Below are 13,379 nucleotides of genomic sequence, written 5' to 3'. Positions count from 1 at the left end.
AGGAGCAGCTCAACCACTTTACAAGCACTGACATGAAGAACATCATCTTTGTGTTCTTTAAACATTGCCAAGGGGTTAAGGAGGGCAACGTTCAGTGGTCAAAAGTGCTGAATGCATAATAAAAGTGAAAACCCAGACTGGCCACTAGATATTTGAGGCTTCCAGTAAGGAATGCAATAACATGCTCTTTATCAGACACTCAAAAGGCTTAATACTAAGGGCAAAGGAGGGGCACTGCAGCCTCAATAGTGGTTTTGGCAGCCTAACAGAGAAAGAAAACATGAGAAAACACACAAACAGCAATTATAAAACCAAGCTATTATAAAGCCATTACTAGAGTATCCATCTCTAATCACTGTCACTGCTTTGCCGCAACAGTACTGGAAAATGGTTTACTCTACGCAAAAACTCTAGGCAACATTATTTTTATAGACCAGTGGTGCCCATATTTTTTACCAAAAATCAAACCTGATTGAGGCCTATGGGCCAAAAATAAATGTTGCAACTATATGTTTAATAAATGTACATTTTTTTAAATTAAATTCTCTTATATGCTCTTCATTTCAATGCAAAATAATATGCAGTGAAGTGTAAAATGGCATAGTGGGCCAAATCATGAGATGCCCAAACCTGGTGGGTCCTGGTTTGGCCACATCTGCTATAGACAGACTCATTTATGAGCTTGGCAAACAACTACTACAATGCATTCAAAATGAAGCCACTTTGTAATTTAATTCTAAGTTATGCTGAGTAAAATACAATGAATACTCCAGGTTTTTTGATGCGAAAAATCTTGTTTGACAAAAAAATAAAACCTAGTGAAATGTGAATTTGTCACTCTTTCCAAAGAGGAAAATCTCGATTTCTCCCAGTTATTCCACACAGTTCCTGCTTTTGTGAATTTGTCGGGATTTAATTGTTTAGCAAACACTGATACTGTTGCCGGGCAGACACTTTCCCTCTTGTACAGCTTGACTGAGTTCACTAGCTGAATGAATGTGGACCAGATTCAAGAATGCCTCATGTCAACAAATGTTCATTCAAACATTTGTGGTCATAAATGAGTAAGACTGTAAGGTCAAGGAAATTATCTAGTGGTTACTTTTTCCAAACCTACAAGCACAACTTTCCAGTGGAATGGACTATTTGAATATGTTAATTCAATCATGTTGTTTAGCCAAGCACTTTATCTCAGTCCCCTATAATCTTGTAACCTATCTTTCACAATACTGTTAGCTTTGGCAAGCTATGAATCCTTTGATTTACCAGCAGCTGCAACTAAATAAAGCCCCCACTCAGACTTTTTCTGAAAATCAGTTCATTAATAATTAATTACAAGCCTAAATAAAATCATCCAGTGTGTAGACATTGAAAAAAGACATGTTTTGCTGCATTTCCCACAGTGTTGCTACCAAATCAGTCCCCTTTGAGATAAAACCCCCATCCATTCCCATCTCAGCACCTTCCATTATAATGGACATTGAAGTCTCCATTCTCCTGCAGCTGGATCACTAATTAAAACGTCTGCCAGAGAGCCATGAGTCACATAGACATCGTCAGACGCCTGTCAGTGTGTAAACTTGGGAGGTGTTCAACATTAATCGCCTAACAGACAGACACTGGCACATTGATAAGGTTGGTCAGCACTTTTGAACTGTGATAACAGTCTGTTCTAAATCCAGTGGATGATGGGCCTCAAATTGAGCAATTCAGTTAGGACAGAGAATATGATTTTCTCAGTTTCTGTACATTTTTCAAAGCATTTCTATAGTAGCTTATGTAAATAATCATTTTAAAAACAACTATGACAACAATAATAGGCCTACTAATGAAAAACAAGCACTTTTTTACTAATATTAATGCTAATTACAATGCCTTAAACACTTGGGATTTTTATTTCAAATAAATGTTTAGTAATTGGGTCAATATCACATGAATTCTGCATTATACTTATTTGCTTACAATGTTGCATGGCAAAAATAGGTTTTTTGGAGGACCAAATATGGATGCCCTGTGTCAAAATACACTGCTTCTTCTAGCCTCAAGCAAAGAGGAAATCTCGACAGCACCAGTCAACTACATTAAGCCACAGTTCAACAATATGCTGCAGTCTCAAGGTAATAAAGATAGGATAACAGTGTAGAAACCCCAAATTCCATTGAGGGTTTTATCACTATTTGAGAGCGCCGTTCATCGCTAATGTCGTTTTGATCATCGATTTGGAAGAGCATACTTGTTTTTGCAAAAGCTCAGAGTGAACATCAGTCTTGGATGATGAGAAACCCAACCCTATCTTATTTTCAACTGAATAGCCAATCAGATCACACCAATCACAGTCACCATGGCCTTTGATTGGCTACCGATGACATCATTACTACAGAAAGTAAAACACATCACCAATTAATGACAGAATGCTGTTCAATCAGCCAATCAGCTTGTTGTTTGGAAGCCCCTGACAACATGCCTTCGAGGCTGACTGTCCTTTCTTTCTCTCACCCTTCAGAGCATACACAAAAACTTACACTAACACGAATATAGCTTTTTGAAAAGACCAGATCAGAGACGCACTTGATGAAGCACTTTAGAGCTTGACATCCTTAGAATGATTCTGGGATCTTTTTTTAATTATAGAAGTCAACATAATCATAATAGCAGCATGAGGCTGACTGGTGTCCCCACACAGAGCCATTACTCACACTGACATCATATAGTTGGCACAGCATGCTCAATCTGACTTGCGAGATAAACAAAGTCAGGTCGAGCGTGACTGAGCACTACTTACAGATAACTGCAATGCAACATCAGTGGTACCATTCTGAAAGGTAGCAGGGTCAACGAGAAAAGGGAAAATATCTCAGAGAACGATGAGGGTCTGTGTTGGAGAAAACCATCTGTAGGTCTTAACACAATCAACCTTTAAAAATCACTCCCAAAGCAAGCCTATGCCCTGACCTTGTTTTTCAAAGAAAATGACGTAAACGATATTATTTAAACACTATTATTTACTTCAACATTGCTGTAGTTAACCTATGGGTAGGAAAAAAGTGTTTTCTGGCCCATATCTAATTTACTCACAAAAATGTAGGATGTTTTACTTTCACTAAAATTATGTTGTATTGTGCAAATCCATTAAGGTTCACCCAAAAATAAAAATTCTGTCATCATTTACTCATCCTTCTTTTGTGGAACTTAAAATAAGATTTTTGAAAGTCATTGGTGTTCAAACAATATTGGCTTTCATTGTGATTGAAAAAAAAAAAACCCTGATAATTTACAAAAAAAAACTCATATGATTTCTTTGTTTAACATAAAAAAATAATAATTTGAAGAATGTTAGTAACCAAATAGTTTTGTTGAGCATTGACTAATTTTCGCTGAAAAAAATAAAATTAAAATAAAAAAATCTACACATTAAAAGGAAAGTCATAGAGTTTGGGAGCTTGGGAATGTGTGTAAATGATTGCAGAATTTTTCTTTTGGGGTGAACTATCCCTTTAAGAAGAATTCTAGAAGAAATAGTTCCTAGCATAATAGAATGTTGCTATGCAACAAAAAATAACGAAACGCAATGGGAGCTGCGCAGTAATATAGTGTACGAAATTCTTAGCTGTTACTATATCGTGTATTTTACCACGGCTAGAAATTCTAATAAAGAGAAGCCATGACTGGAATTATAGGTTTCATAAAGCATTCTCTTACTACTTCACGTTCAGAATCCACAGGCAGTTTACACGGTAAGTCAGCAGCGCTCTCACTCCATCTACTGGTGACTCATTTCAACTGATGAAGTGCCAAGATACCTCAAATCCTTCCGTCATGTAACGTTAAGTCTGTACTGTTCTTTTTATACACATTTTCCGTCTTCAGTTCAAGGGTGAGACGAATACAATACAAATGGTTTGGCCCAGCTTCAATTAATATCATCTAATACCAGCGTGAGATATTTTAGCAGTTTTCAGTATTTAAATAAAAATTAAGAATACAAAATGTATTTGTACCATATTGAGTAGCCTATAAATATATCAAGTTTTATTAAACTAATGTTTAGTAGAGTGTGCATTTTTAAATCTGTTATTGGCCAGTAAAAATTTAAAGATAAATAATTAACCTTATCTTTAAATGCATCAGCACCGTTCAGAATTTGAATAATTTGCAGCCCTATAAAAAAAAACAACAAAAAAAAAATGTTGTTAAAAGTGTTTTAAGTGACTTTCAGATATTTGCCGATACAGTTTGTCCATATTCACCAAATGCGCTAAATCATTTAGCCATTTGTGTGCAATTCTAACACTGAATATGTGGCTTCTTTGGAATGATTACTTCAAAAATGTACATATGAAAGTGTTAATGATCAGAGATTTTTATAGCCGACTCTTACGACTATTTGGAAATTAACCTTATATGCTTACTGGTGACTTCAGAAGATGAATACCTTTCATGTGCTGCAAATCCCTTCATATAACATGTCTATTCAAAAGATTGTTATTGGTATAAACAGTCAATCCATAAACAGAGACAACACAGAAGGCTTTCTCTGAGACATAAGTGAATTCTTTTGATTTGGCCTTATCTATACAATCCAAAAGGAATAACATACTAACAACTGATTAAGAATGAGGCTATTTAAAGTTGAAATAATCAACTCAGCAGCTCAGGATAGTGCAGAACACAGAGCTGAAGAAGGCATGCAGTGAAAATTCAGTATGCAAAACAGCTCAGCTGTACAAATAAAATGTTTTCCTGGCATTTTCAAGCTTTTACAGGCCATAAAATAGAGATAAGTAATTAGGAACAAAACATTCATCTGAAATACAAATGCAGTGAGTACATTAGGATCTATAACCAAATGATATTGCATTTGGAGAAATATGTTAATTCCTGCTAACACTTTTTTCCTGCCAAATTCCATTAGTCAAAGAATATTCTTAAGTAAATATTCCAATCAATATTCCACACACATTAACAAAGAGAGAGAAAAATGTACCAGAATGAAGTTCAAGTATTATGCGGCAGCACATTTATATAAATTATCTTACTTTGGCACAAGAAAAATATTCAAAGATGTCAACAGAGATGATTAAAATACTTCTGAGAAAGCAATTCATGCTTACAAAACTAAATATCCAGAAGAGATGGGTGAGAAATACTGGAAATAACGTGTTCAGCACTTAAAGTGGCAGTTTCTTTGAGAGGCCAATAGCCTTAGTTCAGTTCAGTATGTGTCACTGCAGCTGGTTTGCTCTCCTTTGTCTATGAGCTTGTTTTTGCATTATAAAGTTGGGTTGATAATGACTTTAATGACAAAGTCATCTAAGCCTGTTTCTCTTGACCACAATGGTGCCGGCCACAATGTCATACACAGTCCTGTTGTGCTGAAAGAAAAGAAGTGTGATGAATGCCGGAAAAAAGAAAGCGATGGAGAAGTTCTTGTTTAACGCTCTCACCGTAGACCTACAAGAAAATCACAATACAAGACGTTTCAATAGAAATGTTGGAAAAAGATCTCATCTTTAAAAAAAATGACAAAGAGTGACATTAACAGCAGCACTGACGCAGAAAGCGTGACGTTTGTCGCTGGTACCACAAGAACTCGGTTTGGCTGAACCAGGACGGAGCTGTCACATGTGACCACTCGTAAGCCGATGAGAAACTTCCCTGGTGTCGCCCCACCAGCTCCCCAAATACATATGATCTGAAAACAATCAAAAACAGTTATGTAGGTCTTCATGTTTGTTTTTTTTGTAGATTAATTCAATTGTTTGAACTAACCTCATAAAAGCAAACTAATATCCTGTACACTAAAGCCACGAGCATCATCTTCTGCAATTCCTCCATTGACGTGTCCTCATCAATCTCCTCTACAATGAAGTGCATGGCAAACTTTGAGATGTCCCTAAAATGCGATTTTAAATAGACAAAGAGTGAATGGTTTTGTTTAATGAAATACAACATGAGTGATATGTAAGGAAAGGAAATGCAAACAAAAGATTTCAGACTCACTTCATTCCACTGAAGTGCACAATACTGAGGATAATTGTAGCTTTAATGAAGAAAAGAATGAAGAAATCCACCATTTCTGCCAAGAACCTTTGTAGAGGAGAGGGGATAGAATATTCCCTACCTAGACAGTATTAAAAAGTATTATAAACATGAACTGCTTTTGTAAACAGAATCATTCTAGTTGTGAAGTACATTTTTATGTCCCATCTTATGTCGTAATATATTTTGGATGAAATAAAGATGTCAAAAATATTAGTTTTCTTTAATAACATTTAAGTGAACATAGGGGTGATTTCACTACTTTAATATGAGCATAAATTGCCACTTTTGGCATGTCCCATAGAGCCATGCACTAACTTCAAACATAAAACTGGCAATTTTAAGGAAGAAATTAAAGGATTAGTTCACTTTCAATTTAAAATTTCCTGATAATTTACTCACCCCCCATCTCATCCAAGATGTTCATGTCTTTTTTTGTCTGTTTTTTTTTTTTTTGTCATGTCTGTTTTTGAGGAAAACATTCCAGGATTTTTCTCCATATAGTGGACTTCAATGGCCTCCAAACGGTTGAAGCTCAAAATTACAGTTTCATTGCAGCTTCAAAGTGTTCTACACGATCCCAGACGTGAAATAAGGGTCTTATCTAGAGAAACCATTGTTCATTTTCTAAAAAAAAATTAAAAATTATATACTTTTTAACCATAAATGCTCATCTTGAACTAGCTCCCTTCTTCTCTATTAGAATTCCAGCAGTGTAGACACTGCTAAGTGTATTACTGCCCTCCTCAGGTCAAAGTTTGAACTAATTGCTATATACTTGCACTAGCATATTGTATATGACAATTTAGTTCAAACTTTGACCTGTGGAGGGCAGTAATACACTTAGCAGTGTCTAAACTGCCGAAATTCTAATAGAGAAGAAGAAGAGAGCTAGTTTAAGATCATAGATATATACACTAGATGTTGCCTTGGGGTTCTAAGCATGCGTCAAAACCGCCGCCATCTTGGAACGGGTCTTGTCATAGGAAGTAGCTAGGTAACGCTGCTATCTCCGCCTGTACTTTGAATTCATGAACGATGCCGGACTTTTGTGCGGCGTATGGATGTTCAAACTAAAGAAATCTAAAAACCAGACAGCAAGGGATTACATTTCACAAGTGAGAATGTATTTTATGATATTGAATGTTACGAAATTATATTTCTGGTTACGTTGGTTTGTTTCAGTCCTTGGTTAATGACCGCAGCTAATCCATGCTAGTTACCCATTAGTTTTTGACAGTTAGGAAAACCACAGTAGGGGTAAAATCTTTGCGTGGCAGGGGCAGACCTGTCACTCGACCAGTCACTGCTAGTGGCAGCTGCTACTCGACCTGTCACCGCTATGTATGCGCCTGCACCGCGACCCGTCACCGCTGCCACTCGATCTGTCATGGATATACGCGCCAGTCACTCGACCTGCCACGGCTATACCCACTTGCCCCATGACCTGCCATGGATAAACGCGCCTGCCCCGTGACCTGTCACCGCTGCCACTCGACCTGTCACAGAAATACCCGCCTGTCACTCGACCTGCCACGGCTATACCCACCTGCCCCGCGACCTGTATGCGGTCACGCCATCTATGCGCGTCTACATGAGGTTGCGTGGTAGGTGTTAAGTGTCGGTGGAAATATTTTTAAAATTCATAAAAAATAAATCAAATGAAACTGTTTACTGCAAACTTCACCTGATTCTTGTTATACATGTTCCCAAATTAAGTACCACTGTGGTGACTTTCATGTTGTTTTTCTGTTTTATTCTTTAATAATTATATGCAAGTAGCGATAGTTCATTCGAAGTTTACTCAAGTGGAAAAATGTGACTAATAAACTTAGGCCTACTAGCACTATGCATTATATTTTTAAAAAGTAATTATCTTAATATCAAAACCTTAAATTTTCTCTGGATTCAATGATAAATACATGTCTGACCGTTGGAACGAACCCAAAAAAACCTAGAAAATCGCATTCATGACGATTTATGGTGATTTTATTTCCGTTAGACCTTTGCCTACATTGATGCTGATACATTAAAGATGAAGGCTTCCCTGTTCCAAGATGGCGGCTCTATTGACGCATTCGTTCCAATGAACTGCCATAGCCAAGGCGACATCTAGTGTATATATCTATGGTTCAAGATGAGCATTTATGGTTAAAATGTATTAAAAAAATTTTAGAAAATGAGTGATGGTTTCTCTAGATAAGACCCTTATTTCTCGTCTGGGATTGTGTAGAATGCTTTGAAGCTGCAATGAAACTGTAATTTTGACCTTCAACCGTTTGGAGGCCATTGAAGTCCACTATATGGAGAAAAATCCTGGAATGTTTTTATCAAAAACCTTAATTTCTTTTCGACTGAAGACAGACAGACATGAACATCTTAGATGACATGGGGGGTGAATAAATGATCAGGAAATTTTAATTTGAAAGTGAACTAATCCTTTAATAGACTTCCAGAGCTTGAGAAAAGCATATTTCTAAAAGTCTAGAACACCATGTTAAAGAAAAGCTTTTTTTTTTATTTATTTTTTTTATTATTATTTCAACGTAGACACTAAATTATATACCTAATCTAAACCCAAAGTCCAAGAAGGCTCGTTCACGAAGTACTGAGATGTCATATTCAACGCTTGTCATGGATATAATACAGCAGCTGGCAGTTTTAACAAAAAAGAAAGTTAATAAATTATTTATTAATCATTATATATATATATATAATTACCTGGCTGTTGTGCATTTCCATTAGGTTGCTGTGGTTGTTGTTGTGGCAGCTGCGCAGGCGCTGTGGCAGGAGCTCGAGAACTCTGTCTGCTCGCGTCAGCAGCTGGACCCGCTGCATTCGCAGCTGCAGCAGGAAAACCAAACGGGCTGCTAAACCAGTTGCGAAGGTCTCCATTAGACATATCTGTACCCCATGTCGACGCTCCTGGCATTTCATTTGTTCCTTGTGTTGGGAAACACGGTGGGAAGGAAAACGCAGACATGGCTATCCAGCTCTGCCAGTTCATATAGCTGTAGTAGTACTGCCACATCCACTCTTGTAATTTTTCGCAGTACTCCGTGGTGGTAACAGCGGTGGAGGTGTCTTGTTTGCCCACGGAACAGGGCTTGCGAATATGTGTTTTCATATTTTCGCCGTCCCTAGTTCTACTGTTTTTTGCTAGCGATCTTTCCTTATCACTAGCGTTTTCGTCTAACTCCGCCATGACACTTTTGTTATGTGACGATTTAATCAACTTCCGGCAATATTTCGTAATGCATAATAAAAGTAATAGAAGACATTAGCAAAAGCATTATTCTTCCTACCTCTTAAGCTGTCCAAAGGCGTTACTCAGTGGTTAAGTATGCAAATGATGGAAAAATTCATATGACGCAAAAGACATTCATATTCATGTACAGAGAAACTTTTTTTTTTTTTTTTTTGCAGCTGTTGCTATTTACACTTCATAGAAAGAGAATAAATTAATAACTATAAATTTGGGACAGTGGGGTAAGATGTGTCACCCCCTTAATCTAGCATACTGTGTTCAAGCATTTTTAATGTTCTCAAATTAGTAAAAATAATAGCAAATGGATAACAGTAGAAATTTAAATGAATTTAACTTAAAGTACAGAGACATGACAGTGAACATTTATTACAACATGTTACAGACACAATGGAGTCATGCTTATAAAACAATGGAGGAAAAAATGTCTCAAAACCCTGAACCTACTGCATATTCATCACATTGCCCTTCATTTACTTTCATACTCAGAACTATTTAATTAGCTATTTTACTTAATTCAGTAGCTATTTTTCTGATTTAGATGCAATATTTAATTTATAATATGGTAGACACAATGGAGTCATGTTTTTAAAAAATGAGGGTAATGTTGTGTCTCAAAACCCAGAGCCTATTTGAGACAAGTGATGAGTGGGACAGAAACCATAATGTTCATAAACCACATCAACGACAAATTCCAATTAATTGAAGCAATAATAAGAAAATTGTGATAATATCGAGGTACAAGTTCAGAGCAGCAAAGATGTACTCTTCTGGATTGATGCTGTATTTGTGCTTTCCTCCCAGTATGAGCTGCGTGTCCATCACCAGATACTAAAAATAGATAATGAACAGGAGAGACATTAAGATAATGACAGCAGTTAAAATGGTATTATTAAGACAATAAAAGATTGTTGGCAGAACATAATATTAATACTGTGCCAGCTTTCATAGCACTACAGTGACTGACTCATGAAGTCCTGCTAGGGCTAGGCCTAGATAAGGTTTATTCATCTTTACATTTCGACAAAGAAGAAGAAGAAGAAGTTTATATAGTGCCTTTCCACAGCTCAAGGTCGCTTCTGTTGTGGAAATTTTAATTTTTCATATGCTTTTTACCTGTATTCTTGTGAAATATGATGCTTATGGAACATGGTATGATGTTGGCTTCATTGGTAATGCTTAACATAGATGTTGGAAATAGAAAGAACAAGATATGGTATGGGGACATGCAAGATGTATGTTAAAAACATGTCTGTGCTAACAAAGTGTGGAAAGTTACAGCCACTAAGAGATGTTTCAAATATGGTAAAAGGACAGAGGCTTCGGCCTTGGAGGTTAGAGATATAAAAGTGAGGGGAAGCTTTCGTTCTTGGTCTTACACTCTGCAGCTACTTGTGTTTCTGTATGACCTGTCTGACCTTTCTTGCAAGAAATAAAAGCTTTAAAGACAATTGGACGTGTTTGTCTCTTATGCAGTAGAGTCGGAGTTGATTTCTTGCCACAACACTTCACATAGCGCTATACAATATATTTGCACATCCACATCCACAAACGCATAAGGCCAGATATAGACACAAAGCTTCACCATATAAAGAAAGACAAAGAAAGAACTGTATTTACCACAGAGAAGATCAAAGTTCCCAACGATGCATAAAAGATGTACAAATACTGTGGAATATGAAAGTTTGCATCAATGAATAGAAACAAGTAAACATTTTTGATTGAGAAGAAAGTTGAGGATTTACCTGCGATCTCAGAATTGCACAAAGCAATGCGAATGAAAACAGCGTCCAGCCCATTGCCCATATGCTTCCTGAAGCAGCTGTGAAATCCCACTAAAACAAGCAAAGACAGTTTTACATACTTTATACTTAGTAATACAGTACATATGACCAGATGTGACTCCAGTTTTGTAATGAATGTACGTACCTTAGACTGCAATGAAAACAAACTCATTGCGAGAGACACCAAAGCAGTTGCACCCACTGCCCAGAGCACTGCCTCTGCTGAATAGTACCTGAAAAGTAATGACAGTTTCATACTATAACACTGGCTACTAAAGTTTTTCAGTTTTTTTGAGTAACTGAAGGTCATTTAAATCTGTTTCAAGGATGCTTTTTACTCACACTACCACTGATCCAAGGAGAAGGCCCTCTGTAATTGTCTGTGTGAGAAAACAGCACTTAGCATTTAAAAAATTGTTAAAAAAATTGTTTAATGTCCACCACAATTAAAGCGGTTCTGTGATTTACTTACAAACAGCCCTAGGAAGATGAAGTTTAAGGGAACTTTCCGACGTATGTCACCACAACAGATGAGCACAATGGTTAGAACAATTGTTACACCCCTTGTGAAATTTAAGCAAACAAAAGATGTCAGTGTAACATATATTAAGTTGGACACAATATATGCATATTATTTAGGACATGCAGAACACACAAAAGTGCTCACATCATAGTGTAGGTAAACCAGATAGTGCCTTTCACCCAGTCACTGAGTGTCTCCCTATAAGAAAAATTGGCATGAATGTATTAATAATATATACACACAACTAGTGTTTAAAAAGTTTGGAGGTCATACAATTTTATTATATTTTAAATATATTTTATTCTGTAATATTATCAGAGTTGAAAACAGTTGTGCTGCTTAATATTTTTGTGGAAACTGGGATACATTTTGTAACATTATAAAAGCCTTTGCTGTCACTTTTGATCAGATTCATCCATGCTGAATACAATGATTTTGGGAATTTCTTTCCCAAATGTAAGATGCTCAAGCCTATGAAGTACACTTCATTATTTGTTCTAAATTAATTGAAGGCGTGGCAACATAAATAGTCTACTCACCAAAAAAGAAAAGCACAGATGATTCCAACAGTTATTAGTAGTTGAACCATAAGTGTCAAGTACACTTTTCTTATGAAACCTACATGAAGCACATTTACAGACATGAACAATTTTTAGCATTGATCAGTCCCACATACACGACACTGTCCTTCATTAATTTTTGAAAATAAAGTTGAGTTATATTTCATCTATTTTTTCCTTGTAAATAGAAACGCAAAAATCATTATTTAGCACATCAAGAAACATTAAAACCAAAAAATTACAAAGGCATTCTTTCTGATTGTAATAACATAACCAAGAGACTGAAGTAATTTCAAGAGAGCACAGCTGACCTCTTCTTATGACTGCATCTGAAAAGCAGTTCTCGTTCTCAAAGCCCAGGGTGTACTCTGGGGGAGCGCTGTCTGGAATCCCCATATCGACCTGTACAACAACGGGGGGCATCACGCCAGCGGTGGGCTGCCCAGCGTTGCCCTGCGCTGCATTAGGATATTGAGGATGGTAATAGGGAGGGGGAGACTGCTCTGTGTTCATACTGTGTCTCTTAACAAACCTAAGTATAGACACACTTAATTTAGAAAATTGAAAGTAAATATTACAAACTCTAAAACAGATGCTTTTTTTGATAGACATAATCCGCACAGACAAATAGGCCTACTACTAGTATGCCAGCATTTTTATCTAGTAATGAAATGATTGAGATCTAAAATTAATATAGGGTGTCAAATTGTAACATTTTCTCCTAATACACAATGGTACTGTTCAATCTTGTTAAAATTAGAACCGCCACTTACCTTTTAGTGTGGCACCACTCTGCTTCCTGTTATGAGTTGTGCAGGGCAAAGTCTGATCTTGATCAGTTTGTCTCCTGGGGGACAGGACTTTGCCTAGCCCATCAAATCAATACACATACATGAGAGCCAAGTTCACGTGTGTGAGTGATTTTTTTTTAAATTCAACAATGAATGAAAGATATTTCACAATTTGATGTAATATAGAAACCTCTACTGAGTGCTTTTTGTTTTTATCATTATAATTTATTAATATGCTCAATGTATCACTTTGACTACAATCGTCTCTGAAAAAAATCATGTTTTATTTTACTAGAAGACAACCTGGATATTTCATCCCAAAATGAAAATGCTGTCTCACCACCATGTCTCCAATACAATAAAAATGAACAAGCTCCAAAAATGACAAAGGCCCCATAGAAGCATCATAAAAGTTTT

General features: G+C 36.5%; 2 protein-coding genes across 3 annotated transcripts; both read right to left on the bottom strand.

The window, feature by feature from the left end:
* Nucleotides 1–4,192: 4,192 nt before the first annotated feature.
* Nucleotides 4,193–9,274, bottom strand: fam8a1b (family with sequence similarity 8 member A1b). 2 transcript variants are annotated; one of them, XM_067408689.1, is made up of 5 exons: nucleotides 8,761–9,274; nucleotides 6,001–6,121; nucleotides 5,770–5,893; nucleotides 5,553–5,692; nucleotides 4,193–5,451 (listed from the first exon to the last, which is right to left on the bottom strand). In XM_067408689.1, the coding sequence occupies exons 1-5, from the start codon at nucleotides 9,242–9,244 to the stop codon at nucleotides 5,307–5,309; spliced, it is 1,014 nt and encodes a 337-aa protein (XP_067264790.1). In that variant the 5' UTR covers nucleotides 9,245–9,274; the 3' UTR covers nucleotides 4,193–5,306. The 2 variants fall into 2 exon arrangements, with proteins under 2 accessions (XP_067264790.1, XP_067264799.1); XM_067408698.1 differs by having other exon boundaries at nucleotides 4,193–5,372; nucleotides 8,761–9,273.
* Nucleotides 9,275–9,542: 268 nt separating this feature from the next.
* zgc:110410 (uncharacterized protein LOC553618 homolog) lies at nucleotides 9,543–13,017 on the bottom strand. Its single transcript, XM_067408714.1, has 10 exons — nucleotides 12,945–13,017; nucleotides 12,483–12,703; nucleotides 12,151–12,229; nucleotides 11,756–11,809; nucleotides 11,561–11,651; nucleotides 11,431–11,468; nucleotides 11,234–11,321; nucleotides 11,050–11,139; nucleotides 10,925–10,972; nucleotides 9,543–10,135 (listed from the first exon to the last, which is right to left on the bottom strand). Exons 2-10 carry the CDS (start codon nucleotides 12,682–12,684, stop codon nucleotides 9,986–9,988), a joined length of 840 nt encoding a protein of 279 aa, XP_067264815.1. The 5' UTR covers nucleotides 12,685–12,703; nucleotides 12,945–13,017; the 3' UTR covers nucleotides 9,543–9,985.
* Nucleotides 13,018–13,379: the final 362 nt, after the last annotated feature.

The sequence above is a fragment of the Chanodichthys erythropterus genome, chromosome 2, assembly GCF_024489055.1.
Source record: "Chanodichthys erythropterus isolate Z2021 chromosome 2, ASM2448905v1, whole genome shotgun sequence".
Lineage (NCBI taxonomy): Eukaryota > Metazoa > Chordata > Actinopteri > Cypriniformes > Xenocyprididae > Chanodichthys > Chanodichthys erythropterus.
This window is presented reverse-complemented; position numbering and strand designations above follow the sequence as displayed.

Coding starts and splice junctions, on each gene's coding strand:
- zgc:110410 (XM_067408714.1), bottom strand. CDS start 12,684: ATGAACACAGAGCAGTCTCCCCCTCCCTATTACCATCCTCAATATCCT. Junction 11,810..12,150: donor ATCTGTGCTTTTCTTTTTTG/GTGAGTAGACTA, acceptor TTTTTCTTATAG/GGAGACACTCAGTGACTGGG. Junction 10,136..10,924: donor GAACTTTGATCTTCTCTGTG/GTAAATACAGTT, acceptor ATCTATTTTTAG/TATCTGGTGATGGACACGCA.
- fam8a1b (XM_067408689.1), bottom strand. CDS start 9,244: ATGGCGGAGTTAGACGAAAACGCTAGTGATAAGGAAAGATCGCTAGCA. Junction 6,122..8,760: donor TGGAAATGCACAACAGCCAG/GTAATTATATAT, acceptor AATACTGTCTAG/GTAGGGAATATTCTATCCCC. Junction 5,693..5,769: donor TATTAGTTTGCTTTTATGAG/GTTAGTTCAAAC, acceptor GATTGTTTTCAG/ATCATATGTATTTGGGGAGC.